This window comes from Limulus polyphemus, unplaced genomic scaffold (assembly GCF_000517525.1).
Source record: "Limulus polyphemus unplaced genomic scaffold, Limulus_polyphemus-2.1.2 Scaffold1213, whole genome shotgun sequence".
Taxonomy (NCBI): domain Eukaryota; kingdom Metazoa; phylum Arthropoda; class Merostomata; order Xiphosura; family Limulidae; genus Limulus; species Limulus polyphemus.
In genome coordinates this window covers 156,998-182,157 of record NW_013666823.1, presented here as the reverse complement: position 1 = coordinate 182,157, position 25,160 = coordinate 156,998, and the positions used below count along the sequence as shown (strand labels likewise).

The 25,160-nt window shown below is 31.5% G+C and overlaps 1 protein-coding gene across 5 annotated transcripts in view; it reads left to right on the top strand.

Annotated features, from left to right (window-relative positions):
• LOC106462627 (MAP kinase-activating death domain protein-like) overlaps positions 1 to 25,160 on the top strand; it is a 100,087-nt gene that overhangs the window by 60,902 nt on the left and 14,025 nt on the right. For 2 of the 5 annotated variants that reach the window (XM_022389945.1, XM_022389944.1), the window contains exons 11-24: positions 2,793 to 2,903; positions 3,242 to 3,413; positions 4,626 to 4,725; positions 5,099 to 5,614; positions 8,151 to 8,313; positions 14,589 to 14,654; positions 15,364 to 15,478; positions 16,373 to 16,556; positions 16,988 to 17,197; positions 17,488 to 17,578; positions 22,061 to 22,284; positions 22,964 to 23,128; positions 23,715 to 23,868; positions 24,962 to 25,082. In XM_022389945.1, coding sequence (XP_022245653.1) covers positions 2,793 to 2,903; positions 3,242 to 3,413; positions 4,626 to 4,725; positions 5,099 to 5,614; positions 8,151 to 8,313; positions 14,589 to 14,654; positions 15,364 to 15,478; positions 16,373 to 16,556; positions 16,988 to 17,197; positions 17,488 to 17,578; positions 22,061 to 22,284; positions 22,964 to 23,128; positions 23,715 to 23,868; positions 24,962 to 25,082 — 2,392 coding nt within the window. The remainder of the gene's footprint in view (positions 1 to 2,792; positions 2,904 to 3,241; positions 3,414 to 4,625; positions 4,726 to 5,098; positions 5,615 to 8,150; positions 8,314 to 14,588; positions 14,655 to 15,363; positions 15,479 to 16,372; positions 16,557 to 16,987; positions 17,198 to 17,487; positions 17,579 to 22,060; positions 22,285 to 22,963; positions 23,129 to 23,714; positions 23,869 to 24,961; positions 25,083 to 25,160) is intronic. The other 3 variants (XM_022389948.1, XM_022389946.1, XM_022389947.1) reach the window with 3 other exon arrangements.

The following is a 25,160-nucleotide window of genomic DNA, read 5'->3' as shown; positions in this document are numbered from 1 at the left end:
AACACCATGTTTAAATTTGTCCTTTGGCAAAGGGGGCAAGGGCCCGGGCAAATGAAACCTGGTTATGCCATAAAGCCTGCAAAGCATCTTTAGATTATACCTTCATTTAATGATAAAAACCATAGTTTTTGGCTTTTCTTTGTATGTAGATGCTTGATACATTAAAAACGACTGAAATAATAATTTGAGTAACAATTAATATGTATTTGTTACTTTATAGATTTAATAGATATTTCTTGTTACTTTATTAACATTTTTATGCTTACACTGTGTGGTAAAAATGGCTGCTGCTATGATTTTGTCTGGTTTATGAGCTCGTTGCTGTCCTAATTTAGGATCTTCTTCTTAATAAATTCTTGAAAATGTTAAAAAAGAGAGAGAGAAAGGGGGCCCAGCGAGGATGTTTGCCCCAGGACCTGTGCTTGCTCTCGACATTCCTGGCCAGCTGGTAGCTAATGATGCATTTTTGGGTACCTTTCCCACCTCCATGTTTATGTCCTTTCATGGTGATAGAAATTTCAGAAATGGGATTACTGTTGTCACTAGATATCTTGAGATCAGCTCCAACCAGGGTGGGGATCATCTAGTTTATTTTGTTGTACTTATTTATTTATATTATCATATTTTGATTTCCCACTGAACTGTCCTCATGTTATTGAGCTCATCCTAGGGTCTGCTTGGGTCTTTCTTCAGTTTTTCCCCTGAGTGTCTACTAATTTGGCTTCTTATATAACTCTCTGGTTATTTTTAGTGTGGATGAAGAGGGGCTACTGCTTTTGCAGTTTTTACTTTCACAATATGTGTCTGTACAGCTCCACCAAGAACATTGTATTCCAGGAGCATGATACAGTATTACTCCTACCTGTTTATGCTACCATCTGTGTCTTATTGTTGGTTCCACATGTTCAATACACCATTACCACTCACAAAATTAATCCCTTTGCCTGAATTGAAGGACACCATGGGTAAAGAGATACCCTGTCTATTAGAATGCCTGAGTGTCCTTTAGGTCCAGTCTTTTTATGCTGATCCCTCTATTTATCTCCCTCAAATCTAATTCTGCCCATTATTTTCTGGTTCTGGATTCTACTCAGACACTGTTTGGTTAAGTATTACTTGTAGTCTAGGTTATATTCCTGCTCTATAGCAGTTAATATTTTAAATTTATTTTCATGTTAATTGGTTCCCACCTCATTTATAATGTAGGATTTCTAGCTTTCAGAATTTCAGAGGTAAATCTACCTGATTTAAATTTGACATTTTTAAAATTAAAATTAATTTTAAAGGGGTACTTACCTCCAAAATACTTTCCCTCCCACCTCAGCACAACCAAAATTTTATCACAACTTCAACTTTTAATAAAATAAAATTAAGGCATGAAAGTAGAGCTTACAAATGATCCTCTAATGCTTACACAATAAGTTATGTGGAAAGGTGGAGAATTATGGGTAAGTGACACATGCTCTTCAATGCATAAAAGGACTTTCAAAAATGTTTTAGTCACGTCTTTTGTTGACATCACGAGTCAACTCAACGTGGAAAGGTTTTCAGTATTTCAGAAGTAAGTATCTGTTTGAAATTTATTTTACTTCAAAAATGTGTAAAATCAACATATTAATCCATTTAGTTTATGATATGATATTTTACATCTGACTAACCTTCAAGCTTTGTTAAGGAATGGACAGGGTCAAGTTCATTATAATAAAATGATTTTGAACATGCAAATCATCAGCAGATACTAAGTCACGGTGGAACAAAAGGTATGAGAACTACATTTCAACACAGTTTGGCATTTTGTAGGTACTGTGATGCTATCAAAAAGTTATTACTTTCTGGAAGGATATGTAACAGCCTTTTCCAATGAAAAATATTCATACACTCAGATCATAAAGATGTGTTCAGGTTTGGTATTTAGAATTTCCAAGATGAGGGTATCCATTGTATTTTATGGTATTGAAAAACAAAAGAATATGGATCAACTTCAAACATCAGGATCATCTAGAAAGATATCTGCAATAAGTCATATCCCAGATGCAGTAAGCAAAGTTTGGCATCTTGTAACAGGTGAGAATCTGTGCATTTAAGTCAGTGGCAAAAGCCACCCATGATCCCCTAGACAACAGTATGCAATATAATCAAGAAGGATTTTCATCTGAAAGTGAAGATGACAGTATGTGGTTTCAGCAAGATAAGGCTTCCAGTTATACTCTCTGTTCAATCATCACAATACCTCAAGCAACTGGAGAATGAAGTGGGGATTCATAGTATGCCATGTGAAGATATACCAATCAAGTAGCTGGATGCAGTACCATATGAATCTTTGTGTAATTTAACTTTTTAAATGGGTGCTGAGAAGGCATTGGTCTTGTACACTAGACAGATTATGGAAAGCATATAGGAAGGAGTGGTGTGTTTTTGGATATGACAACCTTACAATGGACCCTTTTCCAATATAAACTATACTGCAGGGTTATTGTCAAGATGTACAGTTATCAGATAGAGCATGACCATATGAGGGAACATGGACTATAAAGATATAGTGAGGCTCCAAAATCATTTTTATATAATGTACTCAACCCTCTATAGACATTTGTTTTTCAATTAAGTGTAGTTTAACATTAGTTTTTATAAGCTTGTGTGAGTCTTGTGTATTTAATGACAAAGTAAGAAAACTAAATAAGATCGTAATTATTTAAGAATGCCCAAACTTAAAAACTTGCAGTGTTTTCTGTGTATATACATATATATATATATCTACATTTGTAAGTTATGACAGACTGAGTATTTTACAGAAGAAAGTGCCAGTGAAAGTGATGATGCAGACAGTGTTAGTTCTTCCTATTCTTCACTCAGTGAATTTGTGAAAGATATGTTCAACAGCGAAATTTGTGGCGGAGTTACTGGTAATGCTAATCTTTGTTATTTTTCAGTCATATAAACATACTCTCAGCTTTTTTTAAGTGGAGCAGATTTCAAAGCTAATTAAAAATACTTATATAATTTCTAGATACTCAATACACATTTGAAGAATATTTATATTAGGTCAACTAAAATTTTTTTCTTTAACTCGTGTATACAATCAGTATCTGATTAATAAAGAGGTCTAGTTTTCGTTTTTATCTATGTTATAGCTAAGTCAGCTTGATGTGGAAAACAAAGGATATAAATACATGTGTGTGTGTTTATCAAATTGTGTGTCATATCTATGTAGTATGAATAAAATGTTAAATGTCCTTCTTAGGTCGCTCAGTAGAAGAACCAAGCTATAGTGAAGCTTTGTTGGATCAACATACTGTGTACAAACCACCAAGTTCTCTTCAGCTACCAGTAATCAATGATCCAGCTACTACTGATGTGGAGCTATCACTTTCAGAATCAGAATCCTCATCATCATCAGATTCTTCCGTGTCAAGGTAGAAGTTTTGGTTTTAAGTATTGCTTATGCCATTGCATGTATGCAATACACAGTTATAATGTGCTGATACAGGTCATTAATAAGATTATAGCTAAGTGATTTGTTGTATAGATGTTGAGTATGTTATATTGAAATGTTTTTGGAGCCTCAAAACGTTGTTACAATCCATGTTGCCACATCTGGTCATGCTCTATCTGGTGAGTGTACATTTTGACAATAGCCCTGCATTGTAGTTTCCATTTAAAAAAGTTCTGTTGTAAGGCTTTCATGTCCAAATCTCACACGTACTACCTGCTTCCTTTCCATAAATCATCTAATATATGGGGATGATGGTTTCCCAGTGCCTGTTTCAAAATTCTGACACACAGAAATCCATAAGCACTGAGTCCAGTGGCTTGACTGGTATGTCTTTGCATGGAATAGCATGAATACACATTTCATTTTCCAGCTATTTGAGGTCAGTGACAGTTGAACAGGTATGTCATTAAAGCAACTTGTGTGTATGTGAATTATGTCACTTCCTTGGAAATTCTTATTGATTATGTTATGTATGGTTGCCCTGGTAACATGGATGGCTGAGGATTTTCACCTGCTACAAGACACTGCACTTTGCATACCACAGTTGTAATATGACTTTTAACAGGTCTATTTCTGGATGGTCCTGGTGTCCCATTTTGTTTTTGTTAAGAACAAGAGATACCTCTGTCCTGGAAATTCCAAATCCCTAATTGAATACACTTTTATGCATTGGAAAGGGCTATTACATGCCATTCCGAAAAGTGTTCAGTTTTTAGTGGCATCACACTACCTACAAACGTAAAACTATTTCAGAATGTAGCTTTTATACATTCTGTTCCACCATAACTATATATTGGCTAGGATTGTCATATGACTTGCTGATTTGCTTATTCAAAACTGTTTTACTGCAACATATTCATCAGCTTTTTCTATTAAAAATAAGTAGCATAAAAACATTATGGTGGTTAAAACATCTCAATAGTCAATCTGTAATGTTAGTTATATTAAAAACCACATGTTTTTTCATCAAAAGGCAGTTCCTAAAATATGATCTTTCTATATTTTTCTATTTTTGCTCTATGCTATTTAAATATTTATTTTGATATAAGAGACTTACAATATATTTTTTTAAAGAATAAATAAAACAAATTATAGAATAAATTACAAAATTTATATTTTACATTTTTATTAGCCCTTCCTTCAGTTGTCATGCTGAAGCAGACTTGGAAGTAGCAACAAAACAAGTCAAAGGAAGGGAATCTCAGGATATTTTCCCGTTACGTAAAACACGGGTAGGAATCAGATTGTACTGTAAATTTTTTGTGGTTAAAATTTGTTGTTAATCTTAATAGTTCATTAAAACATTTGTTTTGCTAGTAAAAATGGTTTTTAAAGTTTCAGAATTCATCACCTAGTTAACTACACACATATAAATTTTGTTTTATTTCAAATTAACATCTTTGCATTTTTTCATTTAGTAACCTTGTATGCTATTAACTTGTCCGATAGTACCACCTTTTGTTACCAGTGTTTAAATTTCTCATCAAATGAGATTAAAATAACATGTATAACAGCACTATTTTATGGGATATTTTTTTCTCTAAAATATCTAACTTTCTAGCTTTGCTGTTTTGCTCATTAGTGTAATCTCAATAATATTTTTAGGGAAGATCTGAAGAAGGGTCTCCTCTTATACTTAGCCAAGAAGAAATCAGTAGTAGTTTTACTCCATCAGTATCAACTAGCATGTCTGTGTTGTCACCACAGCCATCCATTACAACATGCAGTTCCTCGGGTGGTACTGGAAATAATGTACAGATATCAGTTACACCAGAGAAAGATCTTTCATACCCATCTAAGCTGGGAGAATTTTTTTCAAAGCCAGCAAAACTGCAAATGGAAAGCTTGTGGCTTACGCCTGATCACTTATCAGACAAGGCTTCGCCTCGAACACCATCTCCCAGTCGAATGATAAATATTACCAGTATGCTTAGTCGTGCTAGCAGTCTTGGTGGGTCTAATAACACTCAGCAATCAAGCCAACCATCTATTCTAGGAACCATGGCTAAGGATGTGAGAGATGCAGCCAAAGAAGCTGGCAAGGTGGCTGTGGAAGCCAGCAAGTCTGCAATTGAAGCCACAAAACCTGCCAGGGAAGCTAGTAAAAAGTCTTTGTTGAAGGTGAACTAATGATTTTATTATTTCTTATTTGAAGTTTATATATTACATTGTGATTAGTTTCTGTGTATCAAATATTTTATAATAAAACATTTTTTTTCCAGCTTGAGAATCTGAAATATGTTAATTTTTAATTTTGACAAGTTAGATATAAGTAGACAGCTGTGGTTTTCATAACTTATTTCTTTCTGTTATTGATTAAATTAACCTATCATAAATATGTATTAAATACTTTAAATATAACCAGCACACTATAGGGAAAACTTGAAATATAAAACTTTGTATTAATAATGTTTAAAATTCAAACAAGCAAGTACACAATACACAAGTCAAAATTTAACCTTTCCAGACTAGGATGGGTGTCATTGTTATCCTTTGATTTTTTCCTTTTCACAGTAAACTTACTAAATAGTGTCTAGTTGTATCTTAAAAAAATTCGTCTAAATCAGGTGGGAAATTCTCAAAACAGTAGAGGTACTTAGCTGGGTGAAGTGGATCTGTTTTTGAAAAAGAAAAAGAAATCAACATGGAAACACAAAAAATTACAAAGCAGCTCAAATAAGTACTGATACTACTACCACCTTAAAAAAATAAATTCTGGTACTCAGTACCATTGTGTATCAACAGAATTTCACCTATGGTCTAAATTGATTTAGTTTGGCTATAATTTTATATGTATTGAAATTAGCAAACTCTTGTTGAGAGTCACTTTTTGTGAAAAACATTTAAAATGCTTCCTTTAGAATTTAAGTTTTTCAAACTTGTGATCAGAAAATTCCATTTTATTTACAGCTAGTCAATTTCAAATTGATTAACTTTTATTTTGCTACTATATTTTGGCAATTGTCAAAGTGACTGATTAAGATTCATCTGTGACCTAACCTTTAAAAATGGTGTCGGGTCAGGCTAAGGAACAATAATTTTGGCTAAAAGTATTTATGTGCATTGTGTGAATATGATAAATTCAACAATAATATTCAGTAAATAAGAAACTGAATCATAGGAATATTTTGCTGTCATCTACTGTATTCACTAGAGTTAGCATATAACTTTTTCTTTTTTTTTTAACAATGCAATGAAGTTTAATTCTTTGTGAAACTTCAAATTTTTGAATTAATTTTATCAATAACTCTTTCAACACAGGCTCGTTCAATCTGACCAACCATGTTACTTTTTTGTACTCGATTAAAGTCTTTATAGATTTAATATTTCTAACTTTCAATATAGTGTGTATATCTTCACAAAATTTGGCAGTCTTTCAGTTCATATTATGTCTTTACACATACAAAAAAAATCATATCTTTAGTGAAGTAATTTTAATAAAGTATAATAAAGATGTGTCCATTAATATATTGAGTATTTGTTTTGAATAGTCTGTGTGCAAAATAATTTTCATGTTAAAATTGAAAATACTTTTCCTCATCTCAAAAATTTCAAATTTCCTTTGTTCAATTCCTAAAACCTCCTAAATGCATTTCAAACGTTTTTTTTCAATAAAACTTTATAGTTTATTTGTTATTTTTCTACCCTATCTCAAAATGGGATCAGTCAATTTGAATGACCTCGTAACCACCAAAAAAAAATCAAAATAAACCCAAATCACCATTTTTTCTTCCTAGAATGACTTCAAATTGTAACATTCGTTTATCTCCTGTAGCTCTAAGTTCATAACAGTATACATCTATTTGTAATTAAATTTTATTGTTTTATTGCCTTATTGTATAATTACTATCAATGCCATTATAAGTTGTAAATCACTCATGGAATGTGCAACTCATGTTATGCTATTGAATTACATTACCTAGAGCTGCTCTTGTGTGTGTGCCTCCTGAACCATTTTAATTATATTATTATTATTACTTATTTTACCTAATCTAGTCTTAAATAATTTAAAAATATTCATGTTTTTAGATTTTGTTACTTTTATAATAATAAATAAAGAATAAATGTGAAAAACAAGAAATAAAATACTTACCCAATCTTATTTTTTCTTGCTCTCAGGTCTTTGAAGAGAGATAACCCTAATATTTTATACTATAGTAATTCACTTAATAATTTCTATTTAATTAAATAATGCACCATAGAATATAGACTAATAATATGCAAAAAATAGACAAATTCACTTGCCTCTCAAAAATTTCCTGGCTTTCTAACTATGAGACAAGAGCTATTATAAATTCATCCAAGCTAGTTGTTAACTTTCCCACAGGAATAAATCTTGTACTGGGAGTGAAATTGACAAATTTATAGAGAATATTTTATGTTTAATTTCATACTTTTTCAAGAGTGGTGGATAAAAAAGGGATGATGACATGCTAAGAGAAAATGTGTCATGTGAGTCACACTATTGCCTTGTAGAATTAAGAACTTAAAACTTGTATCTATTAAAATATGGATTATTAGCTAATATTTTATGCTATTCTAATTGGTATAACATAAACAAAAAGTATTTTTATAAAATTTTGAATGTAAGACACTTAAACTTTGTACCTATGTTGATTGCATTAAATAAAAGAAAATGTTCATAATTTATGCACAGAATTTCCAGTCTTTTGGAGAACCAGTTACGAAAGAAAAACCAAAACAAGGAATAGAACCTCAAAAACTGAAAGATAGTGGTTCAGGCACATTCATATCTACCATGAGTAATGAGCTTGATGCTCTCTCATCACAGACTTCCAGCATGATATCTGGATGGTTTGGTATGTGTATTTTAAACATTGTTGTTTACCTTCTAAGCGAAATACTGTGATATGTCAGTTTTAATCATTATGTTTTTTGTTTTTGTGAATGTTATTTACATCATTTTAAGTGAAAGATATTTGTAGGAATACTTTTGAAATGGTTTGAGGGGTAATTTTTGAATATCATATATATATATATATTAGGGTGAACCGAAAATATTTATTTTCTATATCATTATCAGCAGGGTATGCGATTGGTGCCTTTTAATGGTAACAATTATGTGGGTAAGTTTCAGGCTTCTAAAATTATATCTTGTACTGCCACGAGGGGGGAGTATTTTCCTTAAAATATCCATAATCAATGAGAAATCAAAGTAGCATAACTTTGTTTAGCTAATTTAGAAGTTTCAAATCCTAAATTACTCAGAACTCCCCACAAGGAGGTATTTGCATGTCGAGTTCCACCCAGCCATCTTTCCACTGCACAATAGAATTACTGGATTATGTATTGCTTCTTATTAAATTTTTTCATGATTTTATGAGATTGAAGTTTAATGAATCCTTTCTTCTGCAATAGCCACAAACAGCTGCTGAATTTTTTCTTACTATTTTAATATGCCTTTCGACTGCTTGTGTGTGACACACCATTCTGAACTGAAAACTAGCATGTCATCTTGATTAATGAAAGACACCAACTTTCATTGCTTATATTTTTTGTAAGTAGTGGCTCTATTCTCAGTCCACATTATTAGATCAGTGTAATGTTGTAATAATATTTAGAACCACAAACTATCTCATTGTGCTAGAATTTGAGGTAGATTGAGCAGCTAATATTCTATGAAGAGCAAGTTGTCTGATAGGCTTAGAATCATCTCCAAGCATTGCAAGCAGCATATTTTCCAGTTTGGCAAAATATGCATTTCTCTGGATTATTCTATCCACCACATATTTCTCTGATTCAGGAAGAAAACATGATTTTCTTACAAATAGAAAAAGGTGCAGTGAGCCATGGCTGCATGAGGGATGTTTTTTGATATTAAACCAAACTATTGCATACACTTCAATTACATATCTCACTAACAAACTAAGCTTCTTGGATGGGTTAGCAGTTGTGACGTAAAGACATAAAATCCCATTTGCTGCTGTATCAGCAAGAATGGTTCATTGTACCAGGGTCACATAAAGAAAGTTCTCTTTGTAGGTTTCTACAACAGGCAGTTGCTGTCCATTTGAAACTTAGATTTATTGTGTTGTATCTTGTTTTTATCGACAATTTTAGCATTGTCATTTTATTGAATAATGCCCATATCTCCCAAAACAGCTGAGGTAAGGGCTGCAGAAGCTCTATCTGAAATACAGTCAGCTTCTCTCACTGCCGTTGGAAGCAGTGTCCTCATTTGTTTATTTATTTTAGGATTTGGGGATTTTGATGTAGAAAGTGCAATATTAGCAACATCAGATTCTTCTGAGCTTGAAACCATTAAGTCCTCGTAATTAACTATTTCATTTGGTGGAGATATGATACCCATTTTTTTTTCAAACTTTGGTTTGCTTGTGGCAGTTGAAGATATAATTGGAGGAGTTTCATACTGCACAAAATTAATTCTTATAATAAAAGGCAACTATTGCACCCCTTGCCAACTAGCAATTACAAAATAAAATTTTTGACTAAGTAAATTAGATGCACTCTAAAATATATATATATATATATATATATTTATTTATATTTTTTTAAATGGGGCTGTTGTCATCATTATTTTATTAATACCTAGGGTAAAGAAAAACATGTCAATAATGGTTCCAACAAAACTTTCTCAGGAAGAAAGATCAGGAAATTAAATACTTTTTAAGATAATCTTCCAAAATGCTGTTATATTTTCTATTATAGTTTTAGACATTGGTGTATTTTTTGTTGTACTTTAACCTTTTTTAACTTTTTCAATATTAGTGGCAAAAGTTGTAAGCCAAGTGCAGCATTTTTGTGCCAAAAAATAACTAGATAAATAACTTATAGAAAAAGTGAACTCTAAAAAACATTTACCACAATTATTGTAGCATTATTGTGGTAATTTTCTGATAATGTGTTTTTCACTGTTTTAGTGACTTAATTATCATTAGCATAATTTAGGAATTATCCCTGTAACCTATAAGAATATGACATATTTGAGTAAAACTACACATCTCATATGGGTCTTGAGGTTCAAATCTTAATTTGGTAACAGAATTTCAGAATTAAAAAAAAGCATAATGTTAATTAACATACAATTTTTAATGCATTTCCCTATCAACAAATGAAATTCCTGTTCTCTTGCTCCTTTAAATTTCCATAGTTAAAGATGTAGTGGCAATGTGTTCAACTTCTGGCTAAGAGGTGGTTTTCTTAGCTTAATCGCAAAAAATACTAGCATTCAAAATTGGAATTCTTCCTGGGAACATAGAATAATGCAGAAGAAACTGGACATATACACAGTACCACATTAATTTAAACAGTGGTTGATAAATTTATTGGTGTTGAAGTTTTAACATTACCATGTTATTTTAGTTTACTGCAGAGCCATTTAATGGTTGATCCACTATATCCCTGGTTTAAACTCAGGCATGTGAATTCGTATACCACTAGTGAGATATTCAAAGAATGTTTGTCATTAAAAATTGCAGAATCTTTTTAACTTAGATTGTGTTTTAAAGATATGACTTAACTGAGCATGTGGATTTAGCTGTTCAATAGTGTTTTCTTAATAATACCTGAAATAGTGCTGAGATAGTGCTAACCTTTTCCTGTACTTGTATGAAAAAGTTTAGTTACAGACCTATCCTGAATGTTTTAAACATGTGTATTAACAATGTTGAGTAAGTAGGTGAATTTCTCCAATTTTTAAATTCTAAACATTTATTCCAATATAAAGTTTAGTGTTGAAAATCAACAGAATGACAAGTTCTCATTTTTAGGTGTTCATGTCCTTAATAACTAGGGTATACTTACCACTAAAGTCTATCATAAACCCACTTTCAGAATTTGTTCACATTTTGAAAGTTTCATTACTTCAGTCTTTAAAAAAATCTGGATAAAATTCTTCTGTACAGAGTATTTAAAATATCAGGAAACCAGAACCTTTTTGAAGCATAAGTTGAAAACATTAAACAAATGTTTGGAAGAAAGTGTTTTCTGTTGTAATTCCTAATTAGAATAATCCACACAAAAACTGAAAACTAAATACCCCATCTGTTGTGATGTTAGATGTTCTGAAGAAGAAACTGTTACTGTAGTCACTCCCTACTTCAGTGGTTTCCAAAATGTGTGTTGCAACAAGTTGCTTAGGGTGTCATAAGAGAGTTTCATCAAAGGAAGAATATATAAGAACATAAAAAAAATCAAGGTAAGTAGGTTAGGGAGTCTTCATTGAAAAAAGTTTGGATCCCACTGCCCTACTTAGTCATATTTCATACATGATTAAGAAGAAAATTATCAAACAACTACATTCACAAGTTCAGTTAAAATGTATCTTTAAAACCAGAGTATAAGTTAAAAGAGCTCTTCAACTTTAAACACAAACAACATCCACTGAGTACATCATTAGTGGTATATGAGTTCATGTGCTCAAGGTGCAGCCAAAAATATATTGGATCAACCACTAGAAGGCTCTGCAGTTGAATAAAAGAACACTGCAATACTAAAACTTACAACACCAGTAGTATTACCAGATACTGTCTTAAGTAATGTGATGTTGTTCCAACCTCCAATTTCTTTTGCATAATCCTCCATTCCAGAGAAGAATTCCAGCTTAGAATGCTAGAACTTCTTACAATTAAGATAAGAAATCCAGCATTCAATCAGAAGATGAGTCCACTGCCACTAAATCTTCAGTTGTGAAAACATGAAGAAGGAACAGAATATGAACATTGTTGAATGTGAAGTAGACTAAAAGCTTTATTTCTCTATCAGTAATGTTTTCTTAAAAGTAATTTTAACGGTAGAATCCAGATCTCACAGTGTCTTGGTATAAAATTTCCTCTTTATGGATTACCATGTTTTCAGGCATTTCTCCCAATGAGTCAACTTAAATGGAGTTTACCTTTAATTTTGTATGTTTGTTTGTCCCTTGCTATATGGTAATATAATAAGGGGTACAAAACAGATAAAATTTGGATATAAAAGAATAGTTAAAATATATATCACTGTATTTGAACTATTCTGTTATAATTCCTTTTTTAGTTATTTTATACCTTATTAATGCTAAGTTTTATGGGATGCTTCCAACAATTCAAATACTTTGTACGTTGTTAATGCATAATAAGTTCAATTCACCTACATGTGTTTTCAAGTAAACTAGTGAGAATAGCAGAATTTTATTATCTATTGCCCCTGGCATGAATTCATGTTGATAACAGAATTTTTGTGTATTGGAATATCTTGTTTAATGTTCTAAAGTAATTGATGTAACTTAATACTTTATTAATCCTTTTTGCAATGTGGAATTTGTCTTTTTATTTTTTCTCTTTAAGCTTTAGGGCACTTCATATTTCCCATATACCTGGAAATTATTTTTAGTAATTACTGTATAAAATGAAATTAATAGGGAATTTTTTATATGTGCTTTCTTCTGTATTTGTTTTTCCAATTTCTCTCATGATATTTTTATCTGATCTTTATTTTTTCTTTTGTGTATTTTTGTGTATATAAGTACTTGTTTACATGTCACACAGTATGCTTTAGTTACCTGATTAATACATCATTTCTCTTGAACTTATTGTAATTCTTATGCCTAAAATTCTACTATACATTTGGTAATATTTTTCTTGTTTGTTTCTAACAAAAAAAATTATCGCTTTTTGAAAGCAAGTATCTTTTTGTGTTGATCACACTTTTGTTTACCAACTGAAATAATTGTCTGTTCACTTTGACCTTTTCATTCAAACAAGCACCTACAAGCTCATAATAGTTCATTTTCTCAACCTTTTTTCAACATTTTGTTACAAATTTGTTTGCTTTTCTGTTTTTTATTATTATGTAACAATCAGATCTATAACTAATCAGCCTTGAAGAAATTACATTATGATTATATTAATTATGCATCTTATGATTTAGTAGTATTAAGAAGCAGTAATTCAGCATAAACGAGCAAGGGAGGATCTAAATAGAGTCTAGAGGGGGGTTTATCCTCCTCCCCCCCCCCCCCAAGAAGCTGAAGTTTTGGATATTTTAAATCTTTCTATGTCCAATTCCCAACACTTTCCATTAATTTTCACATTATCAATAAGAAATCCAAATGACAGTTTTAGCTTCTATTGAGAACATATTTTCATTTGAGTAGCACTGTTAGAATTAAGATCTTGAAAAGATTTTCCAGAATTAAGTGCTGTTCACTGATAGACTAGAGAGAGAGGTGGAATGTTTGATAGTTATAATGTTGAAAAGGGCTCCTTTAAAGACTTGTGGTTGGTTTTACATTGATCATAATATTTTGGAAGAAAAAGATCCCTTGTGACTATCTTTAACACTAATGGTCCAGACCTCCATTTCCATACAAGAATAGGAGCATAACTGAAAACAATTAAATGTTATATTTCTACCATATATATCTTTATTTTTCTCTTTATTTAATGTTTTGTTATTTCCTCCACTTTTGTTTTGTTTTCCATTGGAGGTGGGTGCAGATCCCTTGGATTTCCTCTCCCTGGATGTATTTTGAAATATTCGTTATTTTAGAACAGTGTTTAGACCAATTAAATGCTAGTGAAAGAAACAGTGTACCATTTCTTTTCTCAATTGCACATCTAATAATTCTTAGGAACTAGTGGATTTTGATAAATCATGTAACATATATATATTGCTTTCTATTTTAAAGCTATAATAAAGTAATATATATATACATGGATTGCAATAACTGTCTTTTTGAATGTAAAATTTACATTATCAGACTTACTGGCTTTGTGAGAAGTCTACAACATTTTGCTGTTATGCTTAATCATGTATGCTTGTCATGTGTGTTAACATTAATATTTTTCTAATTGATAAAAAAGAATTATTTTTTCCTTATTCCTGTAACTAGATTGATACATAATTTGCTATAGATATTTGATATAGGTGTAAAAACTTGGTCATACATTTGATTGCTTTTACTTATTTAATTATGTATTTGCAATTATGTATATATAGCATACAAACTAAATTGAACACAGATGTGTCTGATAGCAAATGTCAAACATTGGCTTAATTGTATTTTTAATTACTTTCTTCTGGAAGTATAACGAACATTTTTTTGTGTTTACTAAATTGCTTTGATTTACTGCAGGTGGGCAAAGAGGTCAGTCTATCAGGGCCAGGGAACGAAGTCAACCTTTTGGGCCTTTCCCAAAAGGTGAGAAATGTCATTATTTTCCTTAAATTCAGAGGTATTCTTTATCAATTAATTTAATTGAATATAAAATTATCCAGGAATAATTTATCACTTACATGGGATTTATTATTTTTAAGATAAAATAATATTGCTTAAATTTTCATATGAGATACATTGCAAGAGCTCAGTTTGATGGATTGTTTAACTTAACATGTAATTATCTCTTGCTTTCTAAGTCCCTTGGGGGGTCAATGATAAGCTTACAGACTTACAACACTAAAATCTGGGGATCATTTATCCACAGTGGACACAGCAGATAGCCCAATGTGGTTTTGCTCTAAAAGCAAAACAACAATAGTTTTCAAGATTATTAGTTCTTTTTTTTTCTTTTTTTGTTACCCAGATGTTACTTTAATGCTCCTCTATCCTTAAAGTGTATGCTTATTTATGTGGATGTGTTTTTAATATGAACTTATTACATAGAACTGTATTTTGAAATTGGAGGATATTTTGTGTGCATTAAAAAATTTTATTTTTAAACATATGGCATAAAAAAAGATACCTTCCCTTAGGAGCTATTAATTACCAGCAATATGTGAATATGAAAATTCAAAATTTCTGTCCTGTCTAAATGTTTTTATTTTTTTCTCATTTATGCGCAAGTGAGTGGCACACACACACATACAGAAATTTTCATTAACAAAAGTAAAACCTGTGTATTTATCAACAGGACGCAAAGCCTTAGTGGAAAGAACACATCTAATTAAGCACAGTACCAACCAACAAAAAAGACAACAAGAAATGGAACATCTTCAGAATGTGGAAGCTCATACTACAACCCACAGGTGGAGTTTCTTTCTATTCTTTATGTTTTAAAAGTTCAAATCATTTTCAGCATTACAGTCTTAGTGCTGAACCAACAAAAAAGACAACAAGAAATGGTACATCTTCAGAATGTGGAAGCTCATAGTACAACCCACAGGAGGAGTTTCTTTCTGTTCTTTATGTTTTAAAAGTTCAAATCATTTTCAGCATTACAGTCTTAGTGCTGAACCAACAAAAAAGACAACAAGAAATGGTACATCTTCAGAATGTGGAAGCTCATAGTACAACCCACAGGTGGAGTTTCTTTCTATTCTTTATGTTCAAAAAGTTCAAATCATTTTCAGCATTACAGTCTTAGTGCTGATTTTTGAACTTAAACATAAACATGAAAAACTGAACATATTTTGAGTTTGAGACTTTACATTTGTGGTAATTAAATTACAGGAACAGTTGTTTAGGAATCAAAATTAATAATTCATTCTGATACATGGGGATAGTGTTTCTTTATGTGTTACTGCTGCATGTATAATAAAGTACATATCTGTAGTTTTGTTCATAATCATTAGCACACTTGAGTTTTTCAGTATTAAAAAATAGATAATTTGGTGGCACCAGCTCAGGGAGTGTTGGTAAATTGTGTGTTTATAGATTGGTTTAAACCTAAACAGCAAATCTTTAACTTATCTAAAGAAAATTATAAAATGACCAACTAATTGCCCATTATGTGATAACTCATGTATGATACATTCAAGATCATTTAGTTCAAAAAGAAAAACTTTGTTCAAAAGCTTGTGATTAGGAAGCTTATTTTTAGTAAATAGAAATAATCTAATACCAATAATTAAGTTTTATGTTTGCTGTAAGTCTGTGTATTCAAAAATAGATTATGAAGTTTTTTCTTTTGTATTTCACAGTGAAAATCAGCAATTTCTCAATGAAATCATTAATGGTGTATTTGATGGAGAGGGAGTGGGCTGGTTAAAACTAAACAGGATCAAGAGGTTAATGGAAGATGAAAATTATAGAAATCAGGTTGTTAGTGCTCTCAACAAAACGGTCAATAGAAAAACTGGACCTGATGATCGTATAGAAGATGTGGTAAGTGTTTGTATCTCACCTACCTAAATTTTTAGATATGATTATCAAAGCCTCATTAAAAAGTAACAGATTGAAAAGCACTTGCTAGATGTAACTCTGGATGTCTTTTCAGTTGTTAGAATTCCATGAAAATCAAAAATATCAAGTACTGAAGAAATTCAAATTTTTAAAATCAGAACGATTGATGTTAAGTGTGAATAAAAAGTGTGAAAACCTGCATAAAAATACAAAACTTAAGTTACCAATTACAAAAGCAAAACAATTAGGTGGAAAAAACTGAAAGCTAAAGACATTAATAAAATCAATTTCTCCATTTGTTGCATTACAAAACACTATTCTGCTGAATTAATACATCATAAAGTATTTGATTTTTTATTTGAACTGTTAAGTGTTGGGTTAGATAAAGAGAATCTTTATGTCTCCTGTTTAAGTGTCTGCCAAAGGCTGTGTGGAAAGGCATGATCAAATTACTGCTTGCTGTTGTATCTGGGCTAGAATACACATATGCAAATAATGGACTTGGTGGTATGGCCAGTGCCCTTCAAGCCCTAGAGATAGCGCACACTCATTATTGGGCTCAAGATCCAACAGAAGAACAACACATGGATACTAGCACCACTGCATCTGCATCGCTATCTCAAGTAATCATTTTTTTTTAAAAACAGCAGTTGTTTTGGGTTAAATATATGCTTACATTTCATATATTTAAGCCTGCATTAGTTACTTTTAATTCTGATTCCTGATACTTTTTAATGCAACAGTCAGTGAAAAAATTCATAACTTTTACTTGTTTTTTTTATATTTCAACCCTCTCCCCAGATATATGTTGATTTTGTTCACTAAAGTTACTTAAGATAAATAAAATATCTGTTGTTTATACAGTTCTATGCTAAGTTGTTTTATGATTAGTACTATGTAATTGAGAAAGTAGTGTACATTTATTCAGGGAAGTACCCCATTTGGTAGTGGAGAGAACCTGTACAGACAATGTATGGAATCAGGGAAACTTGACCAGACAGGAGGTAAGCTAAATAGTATACAGTTATTTGTTACTAGCATTTAAAACTTAATTAAGACCTGATAGCTTGGTATTATTGAGATTGAATATTACTGTTATTCGGCATGCAGTGTACAAATCAAAAACAAAACCTGTCTTTAAATAAACTACTGTACTGCAACTAAATGTGACTCTTCTACCATAAAACCATCAATTGTTACCTTTCAAAGTGATTTCTGTTTTTATTATAATTTTCAAAAGTTTCCGATTTATCTTTTTGTTAAGTGTATTTGTTCAAGAACTTCTCTCAATTCATGTATAAAGAAAATGGCATCTGTAGTATATTTTTTAAACAATACAAAATGTAGTAATTAATATAAAAGTATACTAAATGTTGTGTACAGTTTTGCTGAAAAATGTGTAGTTTTACACGTGCTTAGATGAGGAAACAATCAAATGTGAGCAAATTTACTTCCATTGGAACCTATAAGTTAGGTCTTTGCACTTGTTAAAGGTGATAATAATGCTGTGCAACATTAGAGAAGTCAGATATGAAAATGGAGACAAATCCTGGAACTGACAGTCACTAGCATAGATCACATTACCTGGTGTACTCTGCTTGATGGGAGAGCAGTGTTCAGTTCTGATCAAGACAAAGATCATGCTTTTACATAACTATTTCTTTGTTCTTGGCCTAATTTAATGAATAATATTCTATGTATGACTTGTGTTTTTGGTTTTTCTGCCATAACACTGTAATGTGTTTGTTTTCCTTGACTGAAGTTATGTATTCTAGTTTCTTCCTAATGTACCTAGTATGATCATTCAAGGTTTACCAGTATTTTGGTGTATTCTGGTTTCTTTTCAGACTGATAGAGGTGGTTATTTTGACCTCAACTGCTGGTCTATAAATGTTATGTTGTATAATTAGGCCTTCTCCTAGCTGGTTAAATTTGGTTAATTCATTATTTTGGTATTAAGTACTTGGAATGATGGTTCTATTAGCAATAAATACACATTATTTTACTGGCCTAATGACATACCATTAATAGCTTGTATATGGTATTGAAAATAATCATGAAACGAACAGGTCACACACACACACACACACAGATACAAACAATTGAGTAATTGCAACTAAATGGTTAATTCATTTTTAATGGAATACATTATTACAGAAAGTATAGAACAAAAGCAAATAAGTTGTATTTGCTGTAAAGATTGGAGTAATTTTTTTTTATACTGTTATAAAGTTATTCATGTATATTGAGAAATTTTATTCCATCTTAATCCCCACAATTCAGCAAAGTTGTTGATTTCTACTTAATTTCCTCAGTTTTCATACAAGTCTTTATAACCTTAATAACATCAATACTGGGACTTTCAGCATTTCAGGTCATTATTATGAGTGTCCATCAGCCTCCTTTTGCTTCCAGATATCGTTTCACCACATTTGCTGCATGTTTGGGATCATTGTCTTGCTGAAAGATGAATCATTGTTCATCAGGTCTTGATTCTGAGGAAAAGATATCACGCATATGAATCTTAACCCTTTCACTGCTGTATGCGACTTTAGTCGAATTCCAGGTAGAGTGCTGAATGCGACTTAAGTCAAATTCCTGACATAGTTCCATTTACCAGTCTGTAATATATTCCGTGCCTCACCTGCACTGTTTCTAGGCACCCACAATGTAATTTTGTGTAGTTTCCTCAATTATGGGTGTTATTTTTGTGAAATTCTTGACTTTTGACCCAATTTGAGGGCACTGACCGAAACCATGTCAACAGGTAAACGTAAACAAAAACAATGGCTTGCCACAGAGGATGTATTGAGCAAAATAATGTGAGATTCAGACTCAGAATGGAGTAAATTTGGTGATGACAATTGGGAAAACAGTGACAAAGATACCGATAATGCTGTAAGTAATGATAATACACATGATGTAGTGCATGAGGACAGTGATGATGATGGTAGCCAAGAGGGTGTGGCTGATGCTGATCATGAGTGGGTCATTGATGATGATTATGATTATGACAATTATATCCCAATTTGGTGCTCAGCTTATGCCAAAAGGTCTGGCCCTGATGGTAATCACCCTGTAGATTATTTCTACTTGTTATTCCCTCAGGAAGCATTTGAGCTTATTTGTGAGATGACTAACACCTACACTCTGGACCTCCCTGAAAATTCTTGCTACAATGATTGGGTTGAGTGTACTACAGATGAAAATCAAAGCCTATGTTGGCTTGCAGATAATGATGGGATTGTGTTTCAAGCCAAGGATTAGTCACTACTGGGCAACTTGGTATGGCCCAGTCCCCTGATTATTGATATGTACTACCACACAATCATTACCACCTGATCAGTTCGTTCCTTTATTTTTGTGAAAAATTCTCAAAGGGTTCCACATAGAGAGGAAGGATATGATTCTTTGTATAAAATTGCTCCCCTCATGAACATTGTGAAGCCACTGTATAAGCAGTATTACATTCCACGTCATGAACTTACAATTGATGAGGAAGTTCAAGGGATGGATATACTTTCATCAGTACATGCTGAATAAACCCACAAGGTGGGGTATAAAACTGTGGCCATTGTGTGAGAGCAAGTCGGGTTATCTCTTGACTGGGATGTTTATACTGGTAGAGACAACAACCCTGTGGCACCAGAGCAAGATTCTAGTCATAATGTTGTTATGAAACTGATGGACAATAATGGATATTTGAACCTTGGCCACCATTTATATGTTGATAACTTCTACTCCAGCCCTGGCCTCTTTGAAGCCCTCAAGGAACAGGATACTGGTGCCTATGGAACTGTGAGATTGAATAGAAGGGGATTTCCAGAAGAAATTAGACCAGCAAGGTTACAGCTGAAGAAAGGTGATGATCTTATTTATTACAAAAAGGGTGATATGCTTGTCTGATCCTGGCATGATGCTGCAAGGGTCAACTTCTTCTCAACTATCGATAATAATGGCTACACTTGTAAACAAATTCAATCCAAGCAGTCAGAGACTGGATTTAGGGATGTGAAAAAGCCAAGTGAGGCCTGCAATTACAATGCTTCAATGGGAGGAATTAGCTTGTTTGACCAGAAATGTATGGACTTATGGCTAAGTCATTGACAAGATCTGTACTGGATTGTCAGTACTAGTTTTATGTATTCTCATCAAAATTTCTATACAGTTTCTACTGAAGCTTTAAATTTCACCTTAATCTGTCACAGCGAGTAGCTTTGTCAACCAGAACTTTGATTTCTACATATTTGGCATTTCTGACCTGGGAGCCACACTATTGCTGGAAATATTATAACTGCCTGTATTTTTTATAAGTGATTTGCTGATGTGGCACCATCTGATTGGTTTATAACACCGAATAACATTGTAAACTATCCACATGTGACTGTACTGCGGTGCAGCTCATTTTCATACAGTAGAGGGAAATCAATCCCATAATATTTGCATTTTGCACTTATTTCCAATATTGTATATATATAAACTTGCTAATTAGTTTTTCAGTATCGAGCATAATTAGGAAACTTTTAATGTGGAATGGAAAATTATTAAACTTAACTTTTCAGTTCTTTTACTTTACCTTAAACACCTTATTTTTGGTGTAATTTAAAAAACTTGATTCTTGAATATGATAAAAAATTAATTTATTGTTATAGTTTTATATCCTTTTTATGTACAACATAAATGCACCATTCATGCCCAAAGACAGAATGTTTGAAATGGGGTTCTAATTTGTGAGATCAAAAGCCAACACGTGTTGTGCAAAACACAATCAGCATGCAAAGCATGCTGGTGCTATGGGGGTCTGGGGGCATGCAATTATTTCAAACCAAAAAATGCTAATACTTCATCAGAAGAATGTAGACTATGTAAAAAAGTAAACACCATAAGCAACTGCACTATGACTATATAAGCATGATTTTATTACATCACAAAAACAGTGGTTTTACCTACCAAACCCCCTCAAACCCCCCTGTATACATGTGTGTCATTATATCACATATAACTGTTTAATTGATGATTTTTCTGAATTGTGTTTTATATACTTATCATTACATCATATATAATGTGTGTATAATTAATACTTCTAATTTGGTGGCCAGACATGGAATGGTGGTTAGTTTACTAGATTGCACTTAGGGTCCATGGTTCATGTTCTGTTGCCACAAAACTGCACTCTGATCTTTGGAGCTATGAGTTTGCTATAAGAGTGATCAAGATAACTCACTATTTAATTAGAGTAGCCCAAAAGTTGGTCCTTAATTTGAATCAATAGACTAGAAGAAAGGCATCTAGTCTGTTGGTTCAAAATTAAGGACTGCTAGTGTAGATTGCCCTCATGTAGCTTTGCTAAAATTTTTGAATCAGTATAATCTAATACATATTTCATTTTCATGCTGAATCTCCATCTTAATTATCATATGATCTATAGGGTCTTTAATCATTATATAGAAATATCTTAGCATAGTGTGTGTTTTTTTCTCTTTTAGAATTAAATCATGGTACCTTTTGTTCTGAACATGGCCCATGTTTTCTAGGATCAGAACTAAGTCCTCATCAACACAAGGATTCATCACTCTCACCAGAATTCCATGTTAATGTAACAGTTTCACCAGAGAGTTCTGAACTTGGAGAAACAAATGATTCACTTCGTACTTTCATTGCTACTAAACGAAACCTGTTGTTTTCAAATATGACAAGTCTTGAGATGGAGGTAAAAATTCATTACTGAATACTACTGAATAATCATTTTATGTTTCTACATTTGATCCTATCTGAGAAATAATAGCTAAAACACAAATTGTTGATAATTGTTTTATTTTTTTAAAACCTAACTAACAGACATGCATTCAGTGTAGATGTATTTTTCAATCTTTATTATATATTTCATTATAACTAAGAGAGTGTATGATCAATGCATTAAATTTGTTTTAATATTTAGTATTTTTCTGCAAACATAAATTATGATGTAATAAAAAAATTTTTCAATTTAAAATGGCAGTATTTGAATCAGAAAATGTGAGAAATTAACATATTGCATGTTTAATGTTATATGTATAGAGAATGTGATTCACCCATTGATATGGAACATTTCTAAGTTCTTAGTATAGCCACTAATGAACGATAACTATATTTATAGGAAATACTCATCATCATCAAACTTAGCCCATAAATAATTCTTGAAAAATCTTCATCTGCATTTTAAGCCTAATTGGACTTTACCTAACAATCTTAGACAAAAAGGAAAGAAAATAGAAAAGTCTTCTCTGAGCATTAATGATGTATTTGGATGTTTTTTTCTTTCTCATTTTTTAATGTATTTTTTGTATGCTAGACTTTTTTAAGTATAATGTATCATTTAAAGTTTCTGTGTAAATACATGCTGTGAATAGCAAGCTTCTGAAGGAGTGACTGGTGGATCAGATACAGCAGTAGCTAGTTCTAATGCTAGTGAATCTGGAAGTTTAACTACTAATCCAACATTTTGTCGGACTTCTTTGGGTGACCAGAATATGTACAGATCCACTGCTTCAGACAGTGAAGTTGAGTCAGGGAATGTAAGAAAAGCCTATACTTGTTTGTATAAAATAATAATTGTTATTTAATAGGTTATACCATAATCTAATCAAGTGATCTATATGTATGCTTAAGAAGATTGAAAAGTCTTTTTCTTATATATTATATATAGAGCTATATTATGTCTGTGTTTTGGATTGATTATTTTATGTACTTAATTTTACATTTGTTTAATTTCTGAGTTATTGAAGAGTTTTTCTTAAGTTCTATATAAAACCATTTCCATAAGTTTTTTTTAAGTGTTAATTTCTTTTGGTAGACTGACAAACAAGAATTGTTTATTTATAAATCTTGCCATTTTTACTATTTTCAAATCATGGGTGAGTCAATAATCTTACACTTTTTTTTTTTATTAAATAAATTTTGTTAATAGAGAAATTTCTTTACTGATAAATTATAGTTTTGGTTATGTTAATAGATTAAATGTTATTTTGTATTCATAAGATGCAATAAATTTGATGACTATAAAACTTATTTCAAGCATCATATTAGCACAAGTAATGTCAATTTAAATTGTTTATTTCAAAGTGCAATATATAGAAAAAAATGCACGTAATGTTTTATCAGTTTCCTGTTGCACGAGAAAAGCGAACCCCCAGTGTTTGGAGTAGTAAAAGTAGCCTAAGTATGGGTCTCCAGTACCATAGAGGTAGCATTGTGAGCACGTCATCTAATCCTGATCATGAAGCTGTAAGGAGATACTTGTATGAGGGTTTAATTGGTAAGATTTAGATAAGGCTTATTGTTTAATCATTAGTCCTTAACTTGAAGATGTTTATAAACATTTTCTCATAATTACTGGTACTTGATGGTATAAATAAAATAATTTTTTTTATATGAACTATGAGAGTGAACAACTTTTAATATGTTTTTCTTGTTGTATTTGTATATATGTAAATTTAAATATGTGATTTTTACAGAGTGTAAGTGAATATGGTTCTGCTATCAGCATGTGTTACTGTAGTCTCATTCTTTCATAACTGTTAATTAAATGTCTAAAAGTAAAAAAATTAAAGCTATTTAATGTTTGAAAACGTATTTTAATGTCAAAGAATAGTATGAAAATATTCCTTAATAATAATTGATATATAAATTTGTTTTTTCTTGAAAAATAAATACCTGGCATTTTGTAACGTGTTTGAGATTTTTAATGAGAAAGTTATAAATAAGATGGGTGCCTGCAATGTGTTTAGAAGGTTGATCATTTATAAACACTGCATCATCTTGTTCAGTTTGTTTAAAGTTTTTGCTGATCCTTACACTAGAATTTATGAAATTGTTTGATGCAAAAAAATAATGTGTCAAAACACCTATATGTAAATTTCTTGAATACCGATTTAATTTCAGCTAGAGACTCTTTCTACGAGAAATGTTATATGTCACTGACAAACTAGAATATATTGAGAAATAATTTGAATATAGCTGTAAAGGTTTGGTTTAATAAGTGGTGTATAGTAAAATGATGTTTATAGTTATAAATTTTGAATTTTTTTCTGAATGCTAACAACATGATGTTGTTAGAAGTAAATACAATTTTATATTTTTACATCTATAGGAATAAAGTATACAATGAAATGATCAGGTTTACATGGGAAACCTTGTAAAAGGCAGAAACTAAGTTCCATACATGTATTTTGACATACTTATAAACAAAAGACTGGACAAAGTAGGTTAACAGACTTGTGAACATGCTTAAAAATTACTTATAAAAACATATCTCTCGTTAGAAGAACTGATGTCTTGATTTTTATAAAATGGAAGTTTTTAGAATTATTAATATATCATTTTAACTTCTAGTTCAATAAATTAAATAGGAAAAGAGCGTCCTTCACTTTGGGACAAAATGCAGTTTTGGGAGTATGCCTTTCTTGATGCTGTGGTGCAAGAACGTGATATGGTTGGAATGGATCAAGGCCCCGGGGAGTTAATGGAAAAGTATAGAAACATTTTTTTGTTATAATAAGTGAAAGATGTTTGTATACAAACACACTTTTCTATCATTTGTGTTTTTGT